At 44.3% G+C, this 15,846-nt stretch overlaps 1 protein-coding gene across 2 annotated transcripts in view; it reads left to right on the top strand.

Annotated features, from left to right (window-relative positions):
- Window positions 1-15,846, top strand: part of LOC146834500 (dynein light chain Tctex-type 5-B-like) — a 149,946-nt gene that overhangs the window by 67,624 nt on the left and 66,476 nt on the right. The window contains exon 2 of one of the 2 annotated variants that reach the window (XM_085601895.1): window positions 381-853. In XM_085601895.1, the coding sequence (XP_085458021.1) occupies window positions 381-853 (473 nt within the window). Of the gene's footprint in view, window positions 1-380; window positions 7,811-15,846 lie in introns of those variants that run through there. The other variant, XM_085601894.1, reaches the window with a different exon arrangement.

The following is a 15,846-nucleotide window of genomic DNA, read 5'->3' as shown; positions in this document are numbered from 1 at the left end:
GGAATTTCCCACTTTTCTGATTGTTTACGCTACAGATTTAAATTGGAGGGCCTACAAATTTAGTGATGGGATAAGCCAGGATATTTTAGTCTCTTGCGCAAGATGAATTTGCAAAAAGTGGTTCATCAGTGGTTGGTTCAGTTGGGAACAATTTTGTGTTCGGCAGTGGCAATGATTTTAGTCCGCAGAGTATGAATTTTACCTTACTATACAGAAATGTCCCCTTATATTATTACTATGTTATTGACAATGATTTTATGTGGCAAGTACACCGAGATTCAGACCCGTTCCAGGGTTTCTAAGCACATTTCTCAGTGATTGACCACGCGGTGTCGACATTTCTGGACAGCCCACTGACCCAGGCCTCTTCTTCTTTGCAGATGGAGCACCTGGCTGCAGAAGGAGGACGGATTCACAGGAAATCCAGCAGTAGCTTTGAGGGTCACCGAACAGGCAAGCACTTCCCCAAGCCTGAAGGGAAAGGGGGGGAACCGTCTAGATCTGTAACAGAACCACAGACCAAGAAAGAGCTGATGAAACACCAGGGGAGGGAGGCCTGGACCAAAAAGAAGCAGCTCCCGCTGGACCCCAGGAAGCTCGGCACCACCAAGCCACCCAGCGGCATGCGTACAGCAAGGAGGCCGGGCACGCTGATCCTTGCTCCCAGCCTGGAGTCCGTCTACCAGCCGCAGCCCCAGAGGGTCTTCTCGGCGCAGGAGGCGCAGCAGGTGATGAAAGCTGTGCTCGAGAGGACATTGCAGGGCAGGAGCTGTGAAGGCCCAGGCTGGTCCCAGCTAGCCTTGGAGGTGGCCGAGGAAGTGAAGCTGGCCATCAGGGACCTCGGCTATGAGAGGTACAAGCTGGTGTGTTACGTCGTGCTGGGCCCTGCGGGGAGGACTGGGCTGTGCTGCAGCAGCCGCAGCCTCTGGAGCCCGGCCTCGGACACCTATGCGGAGTATGTCTTCAGAAACAGCCTCGTCTTTGCCGTCTGCGTGGTCTTCGCCGGCTACTATGAGTAATACAAGTGTAGGAGTACAGAGGGTGTCAGAAACTGAGTTTAAAACACAATATGAAAACATTGGCCCTGATTATGCAGTTAAAAACCTGAGTCCCCGCGCCCGTTACGGACCATGCGTCGGCATCTTTATCACTCTACGTTACTGCCTACATCACTTCCGTTTCTTTGTGTGGAAACTGGACCAAGTACAGGTTGATATATCTTTATAATGTCAATCCGTGCGCGTCCTGGACTGAGGTACTATTTCGTCTTTTTGTTTGTGTTGATTCTATATAGCGCAATTCTGTCCTCTAGTGGCCGAATCTGATTATTTCAAACCAGACCTCGATTATCGTCACTTACATCCAACTTCCCATGCCATGTTTTACAGTTCTTTGTCTTCCACTCACTACCTTGAGTCTTGGAATCCACAGCTTGGTGATTCTTGGCTTCTACAGAGAGTTACAAGTTATTTTTTCATGACTGTCGCTATTTCATTTGGAACTTGCAGAGCGCCCGTTTTCCACTCGGAACATTGTGTCACTCTAAGTGTCCAGGGCCATTTTTTTGTAATTTTATATAGGACGTACTTGACACAAAGGTTTCGGAGCGCTTTACATGAGCACTAGTTACATTACACAAGTTCACATTCATGTTTTTTAGGCAGGGGAGATCAAGTGATTTGCCCTGAGTTAGAAGGATGTTGGCCAAGACTCAAACCTGGTCCAATGCTTAATTTGTCAAAAAAAATGTGCCGGTGCTCTCGTCAGGAGGCCTCTGCCGCTTGCACCATACCTTGCCCCTGCTATGCTGCCAATCATAGTAACAACACAACTACTAACCATCACACTCCTACAAGTGTGACAATTCATACCATTTCAGGCCCCCAAAGCTATAAGAATGGCTTGGTCGACAAATAAGTGTCCTTTTAAATGTATATTGAATTAATAATTAACTGTTGTTGTGGTAATCACCAAATTAGCCAGACAGCACCACCATGTGGTAGACCATCTCAAGCACCTTATGTTGACAATTAAGCACCGGTGCCGAGCACCGGAAACCACCGGCTCAAATTAAGCACTGCTGGTTCCCCAGTTCAGAAGACAGCATCTGTGGCTCTAGCGCCACATCCTTCTTCCACCACCCACCCACTCCTTCTCAGCTTTACTTCTTAAGACTGCTTGCATCGGGTTAGAAAACAAGCCTCAGCAAAGCCAAAAGGTGTTGCTCATCCTAGATCTATTGGCTTTGTCAATGTTTTTAGCCATGTTGTCCAGCAGCCCAACTGGCGAAACCTACTGGGTTTGCAATACTTGTTATCACTGGTTGGTCTACTTCGACATAGATGGCCTTTCCAAATGCTTGTAAAAACGTTCTAAAATCCTTGTAAAATTCTCGCTAAGGTGAAAGTGACAGTAAAGTCATTTTTCCGGGTACATTTTTACCCTGACACAATTTGTAAGTAAATTATCAGGATGTATGTTCATTCTCTTTTCAGTAAGTATCCATCATAAAAAAGACAATTTTCTGGGAAATTCTAGGAGTCTCCCACTTTTATTATAGGTGTCATTAGTGGCCAAGGTATCACTGGCAATGCTCCCCGCACAGAACTCAGGCTGTCTTTTTTCTGATGTGTATGCTTTTGCAATGCATCACCCTAAGTTTCTGAGTTTTTAGTTGTGTTGTTCCTGGGTGCACTCTCTTTCAGTTCCTGTGCAGTCCTCTCATTACAGAAAACATCAGTGTGGTATTGATTCTGCAGATTCCAGAATGGCCTGGAAACAGTTTAATAATCAAAATAGCTGATATGTTACTACCTGACAAGGTGCATGTAAGTGCCATTTTCGGGCTACTCTTAAGATCACTAGTCATTTGTAATAAGAAAATGATTTTCCTGCTCAGTTGCTGCTCAACTCCAATAAGTAATTATAGTTGAGTTGTGAAGTTACAAGCAGACTGTGTGACAGGCAGGTAAAGAAATGATGACATCTGATTTTTAAACAATGAAAATGAATGCTAGCTTTTAGCTCTTCTGAACTGTTTTCAGAAAATATGCTGTCATTGGAAAAAGTGGGCCATTTACGACAGATTATTTTGGGAGAGCTTTAATGCATAAAAGGAAAGCAGGAATCACTTTGCTTGTTACCACACATAAACCATAGCTGATTTTGAAAGGGAACTACATATGTTTTGGCAACAAAGTACTAGCTGTATATTGGTAAGTTTTTTTTTACTGAGTTTTATATAGCACAAACTTGACCCGAATCGAGTATCAGAGCGCTTTACATAGCACCAGTTGCATTACGTGAGGACACATTCATTTTTTGTTAGGCGCAGGGAGATTATGTGATATGCCCAGAATCACAGGATGTTCAGCGTCACTGCCAAGACTCGAACCCAGTTCCCCAGATTCGAGGTCGACCGCCCTAGCCGTTAGGCCAACTCCTCTCCATTCCATATGCACTTTGCACAGTTTCAACTATTAATATGAGGGGTCAGGAGACCAAAAATGTAAGCTTTTTGGGGAAAAGGTAATGGTTTAACCATGCATTATGATAATAAACTACCTTCTACCATATGTTTAAAGATATTGCAAGCCAAGCCACCTTGAAATTCCATGATCGTATAAAGGAACATTGCCTACGTCCCCATTCTTCTTTATGGTCACTTAATTCTTTTGTGCCTAGCAGTATATGATACCAAGTACCCTTGCTGTACATTATAAGTCGAGTGCAAAAATCATTTAATTAGTTTTTACACAATTATGCAACATTTCGGGAAAATTATGCGAATTGCATGAAACTCGAATCCATCATTTAGCGCTAAATTTTAGCACAAAATGCATCCTTGTGTCAATTTTAGATGCAAAAAAACATTTTGCTCTAAAAAAACATAAAAAACACAGTTACTGCTGACCCGCATTCTAGTTGTTCAGGTTGTTCCTTTACTCCTGCACTATAATTTTGCTATAAATGGTTGCATATTTATGTGATATGGCGTAATGGAGTAATTTTGGTAATTTTGAATAACAGGCATGACACAACTCCTGAAATTACACCAGTGTGATTTAAATTTTACCTGAGCATAATTATAAGGATATTGCAAATTACAGAGGTGTTCTGTGACCACGTAGCACAATGAGACTGAACGGTGAGATCCTTCATTAGGTCATGGAACTCCAAGGTGACTTACAATATCATTTTAATTTGTGGCAGAGTGTATGTTATTCCTTATAATACATGCTCTCACATCACCCTTCCCACAGACCAATTAAACCCCTTGAAGTTTTGCTGCTTCATATGAAAAAGATAGTATGGTTGCAGACATGAAGAATACGAGTAGAATCGGTGGTGTGAAATTGAACACTCAGAAAGCAGTTAGTAAATTGTTGCTCAAACATATTGTGCAGAAACATGCAGAGATTCTATCTTTCCACCTATACGTGATAAAATAAACATGTTTCCATAAATGGATATTTTGTGCTGAGCACTGTTATTTTGGATAAACAGCTCAGAAGAACATGAGGCAGTCGTTCATTCCAATGTTAATCTTATTTGTTTCATTTTGAATATATTGAAAATGAAAATCATGTAGCCCTTCGAAACTGTGAGATAATGCATTGTTATACAATGGCATGTTCTTGCTGTTTAAACTGCAGGTGTAAAGCTGAGACCTGCTTCTTACTTTGGCTGCCTGCTCTGGAAGCAGGCGTTATGATGCCACAATTCAACTGTAATAATGTACTGCTCTTGAGCCGCTCCATAATTTCATTATTACAGGTGATCGAGACATCACAACTCGACGGTAATAAGGAAATTAGAGAAGAGTTTTGCAGGCCCACAAGTATTGGATCTTTATAATGTACAACAGAGGGTACTTTATCCCATTCATGGTGAGGATCTCCAACAAACCTCCCTGGTAACAACTTCCTCCATGTGTAGCATCCAAGCTCTAACCTATTGGTACCTTTCTTTACTCAGTCACCGCTGCTGCTCTCAATACAGTATGGCAACTCAGGATAAAAAATAAAATAAAAAACCATATCATAAATGAATAGGTGGTTTGCCTTTGAGCTCCAATTGAAGGCCCGGCCAGGCCCTTGGAGGTACTGAAAAAGCCTAGGTCTTCCAGCTGACTGCCTAGCATTCTGTATACACGTTGTGGCTACAATGATACCATCAATGGAGCAAAAAGTTATGCTCTTCAATGGAGCTAATATTACATCCAACGAACTCTTCCAAGTTCACCAGGAAATGATCACAACCGAAAAAGGCTAGATGCCTCCGTCTCAACACTTATATGATGATCTAATGACATCGCTTGCGAACAAAGTCACTTTGGTCTGAGGAAATCTCACTCAAGCAGTCAGTCAGCCATTACTCCTCCACTTCTCCATGAGATCCTTGCTGCCTACAGAACTTAATTTAAGCCAAAGCATTAATCCCCTAGATCAGCGGTTTTTAACCTTTTGACTTTTTTGGACCTGTCAGTGCTTAATTTGTGAAAGAATAGGTGCCAGGACCAAACGTTTTCTCAGAAGCCTGTGGCTAGTGCTTATGGCTGTCGGTACGCTGAATACCAAGGCTGCAGAGTCCTCATTGCACCTCATGCCTCTTTAATCCACCATCAGGGAGTCAGGGCCCTTCTTTCTCACTCTAACAGGTTCCTGCTTCCTCCCGCTGTCCCTGTTTTTCTTTCTTTCTCTTCCTCCTTCTTTCCCCCTATTGTGTTTTTCTTTCTTTGCTCTGGGTCAAAATCTGATGAGGTAATATAAGTGCCATTCTCTAAAAAGGAGTTTTGATAAGCCCCACCTGCAACCAACCACAAGCTTAAACTGAGGAATGCTGACGCTAAGGTGAGAGGATGCAGCCGACTTTGAAGTTGGGGAACCAGGTTCGAGTCTGGCGGGAGACTCATGCATATCACTGCCCAAAAATGAAGGTGTCCATCTGTAATGCAGCTGGTGCTCATGTAAAGCGCTCCGATACCTTTGGGTCGAGTTTGCACTGCATAAAACTGCAAAAAACAAAACAATATAAAAAAGGTCATATGTATTGCGAGGGTGCATATTTTTCCATATGGGGGAAGCCTGGTTGTGTTGCCCGACAATCCAGATGGCCTAGAAACTGTACTGCAAGTTCACTTAAATATTCCATAGTAGCCAATAAAGACATTCGCTGAAGGCCCACTCAGGAACTGGGAGAACTGTTTTGTCACACGAAATATCATTATAGTATCCACCACTGCTTAATTTGTAAACGGGCAAGTGTTGGTGCCCTAAGCTTTGCTTTAATATCGCGGTCAGTGCTATTAAATGTCAGCGCACAGTTTACCAAGGTTGCGTAGTCTAAAAGTATACCTCATGCCTCTCTTATCCACTACAAGCACCATCTGCCCCTTTATCTCACCCTTCTGGGTCCTGTTTTCTCCTTTTGAGAACTGTTTTCTGTTTTTCTCCTCCTCCTTTTTGCTTTGTGTATTTTCCCTCTCTTGCTCCCGGGGAAATGTCTGGTGAAGGAAAATAAGGGCCAGTCCCCAAAAATGAGTACCCATGCCCCTCACCGGCAACCACCGACTCAAATTAAGCACTGGAACCCTCGCCTAAGCAATTTCTACAATTTAAACCTCAATACAATATGCAAAACTGCAGAAACAAGTCTATATCAAATACTCAAATTGTGAAATATCTGAATTAATTCAAGAACAAAAACCAAATGTGAAACACAACGTTTTAATGGAAGGGTTGGCTTTTCCGAAATGTAGTTTTGTCTCTGAAAAGATAAAGCAATATTCCAGACTCTGGCCTATAACTTTGTCTTATTTCTCCTAATGCATAATCTCTTTTTGTGGACTGCTTCAATTGAGGGCACCATTTGTCTATACTAGATTTTGCTTTATTTGCGCTGCTCCTATGACTCAAGCCAAGGATACCAACTTCATTTATAGATTCCTATTTCAAAGTCCTTCATATTTACAGAGTGTTTTAAAATAAATGTTCCATTTTTCTTTTTTGTGGATATGTACTTTTTTAATCTGCTAATTCTTTTTTTTAAACCCTGACCTCCTGTGGTCTGAGGACCACAGGTTAGGAACCACTCTCCTAGATCATGACAAGATCCATCAAATCATCCTTAACTTCCCGGCTGGGCACTCAAAAACCAAAGAAAGCGTCTTATCTACATTGGTAGAAAGAAAGTTAATTAACCAAACATCCTGGCATCTCTAAACCAGTCTCCTGCTTACCATGAAGTACAGGTGTTCAGAAGGCACCATTACTAAGAATATGTGTTAATCTTCATCTTAAATCTGTTGCTTTCATCACAGTGGACCATGTCATTTTCATCTCCCGGCTGAAGTCCTTCCTATCAAATAGTACACAATTAGAAATAGCTACTTCTGCCTGATTACATTCTTCAAAAACCCTTTATAATTTTCTCAGTATGTTTTTTGCATGAATACTTTTTAAACAGTATTAAACTTGTCATGAATATACTAAATGAAAGGTAATTTTCTAAAATGCATTGCTGATTTATTTTTCTTCTAATTCAGCTACTGTACTGCAGCACGTCCTTCTCTCACCCACACATGTAAACTTGTTGGTCCAAGTTCCCTATGTGTCCTGTCTGTGTGGTTATGAAAGAGGGAGATGTGTTGGCCTGGAGGGTGATCCCGCGTGGGGATTGTGCATGTGTCCTGCTGTGTCTGGGAGTCTGGGATTTCAGTTGCATTATGAAGGCTGGACAGTGAACTGCTTAGCTCCTGGTAGGTCATCCATCTGTACCTTAAAAGATAATAAAGAAGCTCCCTACATGACCAATGGAGTCCGCACATATTTATAGTGGTTTTTTAGGAATTATAATTATTTATTTTTAATAAAAGTATTACATATTACTTGAATTAATTAAGAGTATGTTCTATAATTCATAACTGATTTGTTTTTGCTGTGCTTCAGCTCTTCCCCCTATTCATCCTTGTAAACTCCTCTCCAGCTCACAGTGGTGCATGTAGTGGTGGATACGGTTTGAGTTTTTCTAAAACTGGCCTCTGCTGTATCCTGTCCAGCCTGATGTTTGCATCGTGGTCCCCCTTTGACTGACACTATCAATAGCAACTCTCGCGTTGGGATCATGTCACAGAGGTGCGGATGCGGCTTGTGAGAGCGTGCCACAGCCAGGGATTCACTCAGAAATAGGGGCGCCAACGCAACTGTATTATTTTTAGGTCTCACTGAGTCAGCGCGCATGCGCTGCTCGGAGAGACTTTAGTAAGTGAGTTTTCAAAGTGCTGCTGGCTGGCAACAAGCATGCGTTCACGCGAGCATGCACGCGCGAACCTGCAGCCTTCAGCACCATCCCCGCTATCACTTTCACTTTGGCCCCGCGGTTCACGTTGGTGGCACACGGCAGTCATTTCTCGAAGCGGGCGCTTGCTTTTTTAGGTCTCGCTGAGTCAGCGCGCATGCGCTACTCGGAGAAACTTTAGTAGGTGAGTTTTCATAATGCTACCCACATGGTTTTGCTGGCTACAAGCTTGAGTGCACGATGGCGTGTACGTGCACAGCTGTTCCCCGCATTCCCCCCTCCTTCTCGCCCAGCCCTTTGATGCTCTGCTCGCATCTCCCTCCTCCCTTTTCGGCAGTTTCATTCTGACTCCTCTGCTCCTCGCATTCACCCCTCCCTTTTCGCCCAGCCCTTTGATGCTGTGCTCGCATTTCCCTCCTCCCTTTTCGTCACTTTCATTCTGGCTTCTTTTTGGCAGTTTCATTCTGGCTCCTCTGCTCCTCGCATTCCCCTCTGCTCCTCACATTCCCCCCTCCCTTCTCGGCCAGCCCTTTGTTGCTTATAACATTGTGTTTCATTTAGGGCATTAAACATAAAGGAGCACTGGCAACGATGATAAAATGGATTTCATTTTGAGTAGTGACTAAAACTTTAACCACACACACACAACCACACACACACACAACCACACACACACAACCACACACACACAACCACACACAATCACACACACACACAACTACACACACACAACTACACACCACCACAACCACACCAACCCACAACCGCAAGCACACACAACCACAGGCACACACACAACCACAACCACTCAAGACCACACACACAACCACAACCCCTCACAACCACAACCACACACAACCACAACCACACACACACACAACCATACACCCCCACAACCGCACACACAACCACACCCACACAAAACCACACACAAGCACACACAACCACACACACACAACCACACACACACAACCACACACACACAACCACACACACACACCCAACCACACACACGCCCACAACCAAACACACCCACAACCACAACTACACACACAACCACAACAACCCACAAGCACACACACACAACCACAACCACACACACAACCACACTCACTCAGAACCACACACACACACAACCACAACCATACACAACCACAACCACACACATACCCACAACCACACACACAACCACACCCACACACAAGCACACACACACAGCCACACACACACACAACCACAACCACACACACACCCACAACCACACACACCCACAACCACACACACACAACCACACACACAACCACACCCACACCCACACAACTATACACACAAAACCACATCCACACACACAACCACACACAGACCAAACACACACAACCACAGACACACAACCACACACACACCCACAACCACAATCACACCCACACAACCACAACCACACACACAGCCACATACACAACCACACACAACTACACAACCACAACAACCCACAAACACAAGCAAACACAACCACAAGCACACACACAAACACAACCACTCAGAACCACACACAACCACTCAGAACCACACAAACACAACCACAACCACACACAACCACAACCACACACACACAAACACACACACAACCACACACAACCACAACCACACACACACACACAACCACACCCCCCCCCCCACAAGCACACACACAACCATACCCACACACAACCACACACAAGCACACACAAGCACACACACACACAACCACAACCACACACACACAACCATACACACACCCACAACCACACACAACCACAACTACACACACAATCACAACAACCCACAACCACAAGCACACACACAGCCAAACCACACACACAACCACAACCACTCAGAACCACACACACACAGCCACAACCAAACACAACCACAACCACACACAACCAGAACCACACCCCCACAACCACACCCCCACACACACAACCACACACACAGAACCACCCCCCCCCACACACACACAACCAAATACACACAACCACACACACACACCCACCCACACAACCACAACCCTACACACAACCACAACCACACACACACAACCACAACCATACACACAACCACACACACACAACCACACACACACACATACCCACACCCAACCACAAACACACAACCACACACACCAACACACACAACCTCACACAACCACACACACACACAATAACACACACAACCACAACTACACACACAACCACAACTACACAAACCACAATACACAACCACAACAACACACAACCACAACCACACAACCACAACCACAACCACACCCGCACAACCACACCCGCACAACCACACCCACACACCCACACACACACAACCACAACCACCCACAACCACACCCACCCACAACCACACACACAAAACCACAAACAAACACAACCACAACCACTCACACACACAACCACACATAACCACAACCACACACAACCACAGCCACACACAACCACAGCCATACACACACACAGCCACACATACACACAACCACACCCACACAAACACACAACCACACACACACCAACACACACACACAGCCATACACATACAACCACACACAATAACACACACACAACCACAACTACACACACAACAACACACAACCACACACACAACCACAATCACACACAAACACAACACACAACCACAACCACACACACACACAGAACCACACACACAGAACCACAAACACACACACACACACCCACACCCACACACACAACCTCAACCACACAACCACAATCACACACAATCACACACAACCACACACAACTGCAACTACACACACAACCACAACTACACACAACAACAAACACCCACCCACAAACATACACACACACACAACTACAACCACACACAACCACAGTCACACACACAACCACAAACACACACACACACAACCACACACAACCCCACACAACCACAACTACACACACAACCACAACTACACACAACAACAAACACACACCCACAAACACACAACCACAACCACACACACACAACCACACACAACCACAAACACACACACAAAACCACAAACAAACACAACCACAACCACTCACACACAATCACACACAACCACAACCACACACAACCACAGCCACACACACACAACCACACACACACACAACCATACACACACACAGCCACACCCACACACAACCACCAACACAAACACACAACCACAGCCATACACACAAACAGTCACACATACACACAACCACACCCACACAAACACACAACCAAACACACACCAACACACACACAGCCATACACATAACACCACACACAATAACACACACACAACCACAACTACACACACAACAACACACAACCACACACACAACCACAATCACACACAAACACAACACACAACCACAACCACACACACACACACACAGAACCACACACACAGAAACACAAACACACACACCCACACCCACACACACAACCTCAACCACACAACCACAATCACACACAATCACACACAACCACACACAACTGCAACTACACACACAACCACAACTACACACAACAACAAACACCCACCCACAAACATACACACACAACCACAACCACACACAACCACAGTCACACACACAACCACAAACACACACACACACCACACACAATCGCACACAACCACACACAACCACAACTACACGCACAGCCACAACTACACACAACAACAAACACACATCCACAAACACACAACCACACACACACAACCACACACAACCACAAACACACACACAAAACCACAAACAAACACAACCACAACCACTCACACACAATCACACACAACCACAAACACACACAACCACAGCCACACACACACAACAACACACACACACACACAACCATACACACACACAACCACCAACACAAACACACAACCATACACACCAACATACGAACAACCACACACAACCACACACACAATAACACACACAACCACAACTACACAAACACAACACACAACCACAACAACACACAACCACAACAACACACAACCACAACCACACCCACAACCACAACCACACCCACAACCATACACACACAACCACACACAAAACCACACACAACCACAACCACACACATCCACAACCACACACACACCCACACAACCACACCCACAACCACACAAACCAAACCTACCCTCAACCACACACACAACCATAAGCACCCACAACCACACACACAACCACACACACACAACCACAACTACACACACACAAACAAACACAACCACAAACACCCACAACCACACACACAACCACACACACAACCACAACCACAAACACACACACAAAACCACAAACAAACACAACCACAACCACACACACAACCACACACACACACAACCACACACACAACCACCCACAAACACACACACAACCACAACCACTCACACACACAACCACACTCAACCACAACCAAACACAGCCACAGCCACACACACACAACCACAGCCACACACAACCACAAACACACAAACACACAACCACAAACACACACAACCACACACACACAATAACACACACAACCACAACTACACACACAACCACAACTACACAAACCACAACACACAACCACAACAACACATAACCACAACCACACAACCACACCCACAATGACACACACAGAACCACACACACACAACCACACACACAACCACACCAACCACATACACAACCACACACACACAAACACACACACAACCACACACACAACCATACACACAACCACAACCACCCACATCCATAACCACACACACACACAACCACACACAACCACACTCACCCACAACCACACACACACACACAACCACACATAACCACAAGCACATACAACCACAAGCACACACAACCACACACACAACCACACACACACAACCACAACTACACACACAACCACAAACACAAACACACACAACCATACAACACACACAACCACACCCACACACAACCACACACACAACCACAAGCACACACACACAACCACATACACAACCACTCACACAACCACAACCACACCCCCACCCCCCTCCACACACACCCACACAACCACACACACACAACCACAATCACACACACAACCACACACACACAACACCACACACACACACACAACCACACAACCACACACAAACAACCACACATACAACCACACACAAACACACACAAACACACAACCACAACCACACACAACCACACACACAATCACACCCACACACCCACAACTACACACACAACCACAAACACACACAACCATACACATACACAACCACACAAACACCCACACACAACCACACACACAACCACCCCCCCCCACACACACAATCACACACACAATCACACACACAACCACAACCACACTCAAACAACCACACACAAACACACAACCACACACACCCCCCCACAACCACACACAAGCACACACAACCACACACACAACCACACACACACAACCACAGCTACACACACAACCACAACAACAACCACAAACACACACAACCCAACCCACACACAACCATATACACAACCACAAGCAGACACACACAACCACACACACAACCACAACCACAACCACACCCACACACACACACACTCATACACGTGTTACCAGTCTTGTGGGGGCTATGTGTGAATACCTGCCTTGTGGGGACTAACCCTTCCCATTGTTTTTAAACTACACTAATAACAGAAAAATGTTAAGTAAAAATTCATGATACAGGATCCTGCTTCAAATTTGCAAATATATTGTTATTTTATCGTGCGCATAGCACCATCCTTGTGGGGACTTGAACACGTGCTACCATCCTTGTGGGGACCTAGTCTGTAACACTATTTGTGATTGAATACAGTCAAAGGCACATGGCTAAATGTTTATTTTATCAACAATATACACAAACAACATTATAATCTATTCATATATGAAATGATGCAAATATACTAGAGGTATACATTAAAGACAGATTATGTTAATGTGCCAGAAAATATCATATCTTGCTTAAAGAAAGACACTTAAAGCTGTATTTAACCTATTTATTAGTGCTTACAATCTTAGGAGATAATGGAACTACTACATAAAGAAATTAACATTTTCATGACATGACATTCCTGACATTCCATTCCATGAAATTCCATTCCATGACATGACATTCCTGACGACATTCCTGACATTCATTATGACATTCCTGACATTCATGACATGACATTCCTTGACATTCATGACATTCATGACATGACATTCATGGCATGACATTCATGACATGACATTCATGATATTCCATTCCATGTCATTCATGGAATTCCCCTCCATAACATTCCATTACATGACATTCATGACATGACGTTCTATTCCTGACATTCATGACATGACATCCCTGACATTCATGACATTCCATGACATTCATGACATTCCATTTCATGACATGACATTCCCGATATTCTATTCCATGACATTCATGACATTCCATTCCATAATATGACATTCCTGACATTCATGACATGATATTCCTGACATTCATGACATGACATTCCGTGACATTCATGACATGACATTCCATGACATTCCATTCCATGACATGACATTCATGACATTCCATTCCTGACATTCCCTTCCCCGACATGATATTCCTGACATTCCTGACATGACATTCTATTATATTCCTGACACTCCAGACATGGCATTCCTGACATTCCATTCCCTGACATGATATTCGTAACATGACATTCCTGACATGACATTCCATGACATTCCTGACATTCATGACATGACATTCCAGGACATCCCTGACATTCCTTGACATTCATGACATGACATTCCTGACATTCCATGACATGACATTCCATGACATGACATTCCAAGCATTCCTGACATTCATGACATTCAGGACATTCCATTCCTGACATTCTATTCCATGACATGACATTCCTGACATGACATTCTGACATTCCATGACATGACATTCCTGACATTCCATGACATGACATTCCTGACATTCTTTACATTCATGACATGACATTCCAGACATAACATTCCTGATATTCCATGACATTCATGACATTCCATTCCATGATATGACATTCCCGATATTCTATTCCATGACAGTCCTTGACATTCTTGACATTCCAGACATTCCATTCCATGATAGGACATTCCTGACATTCATGACATTCCATGATTTTCAATTGAACCATAGATAATGGATCATGAGAAACTAGCCTAAGTCAACAGACAGTGGGTTCACCAAATTGGTGAGCCTCAACAATTTAGAAAAGAAAAATGCTTTTCTAGAGTCCCCTCACTCACTGTTACACGACTAGCCTCCTGTGTCATTACTGGGATTCAGGGAAGAAAGACGAGAGAAACATGTACTTTTTAAACGCTCCCTTATTGCGGGTAGAAGGGGGAGGAGTTTACACTGGTCCCCTCCCTTAAATAGCTCTCCTCGGCAGCAAACCGGTGCTTGGCTTTCAAACTCGTAGAGTCCCGAGACCACGCCCTGCA

This window comes from Triturus cristatus, chromosome 4_2 (assembly GCF_964204655.1).
Source record: "Triturus cristatus chromosome 4_2, aTriCri1.1, whole genome shotgun sequence".
NCBI classification, from domain to species: domain Eukaryota; kingdom Metazoa; phylum Chordata; class Amphibia; order Caudata; family Salamandridae; genus Triturus; species Triturus cristatus.
Note: the sequence above shows the minus strand (reverse complement) of the source record. Positions and strands in the feature narration are given on the sequence as shown.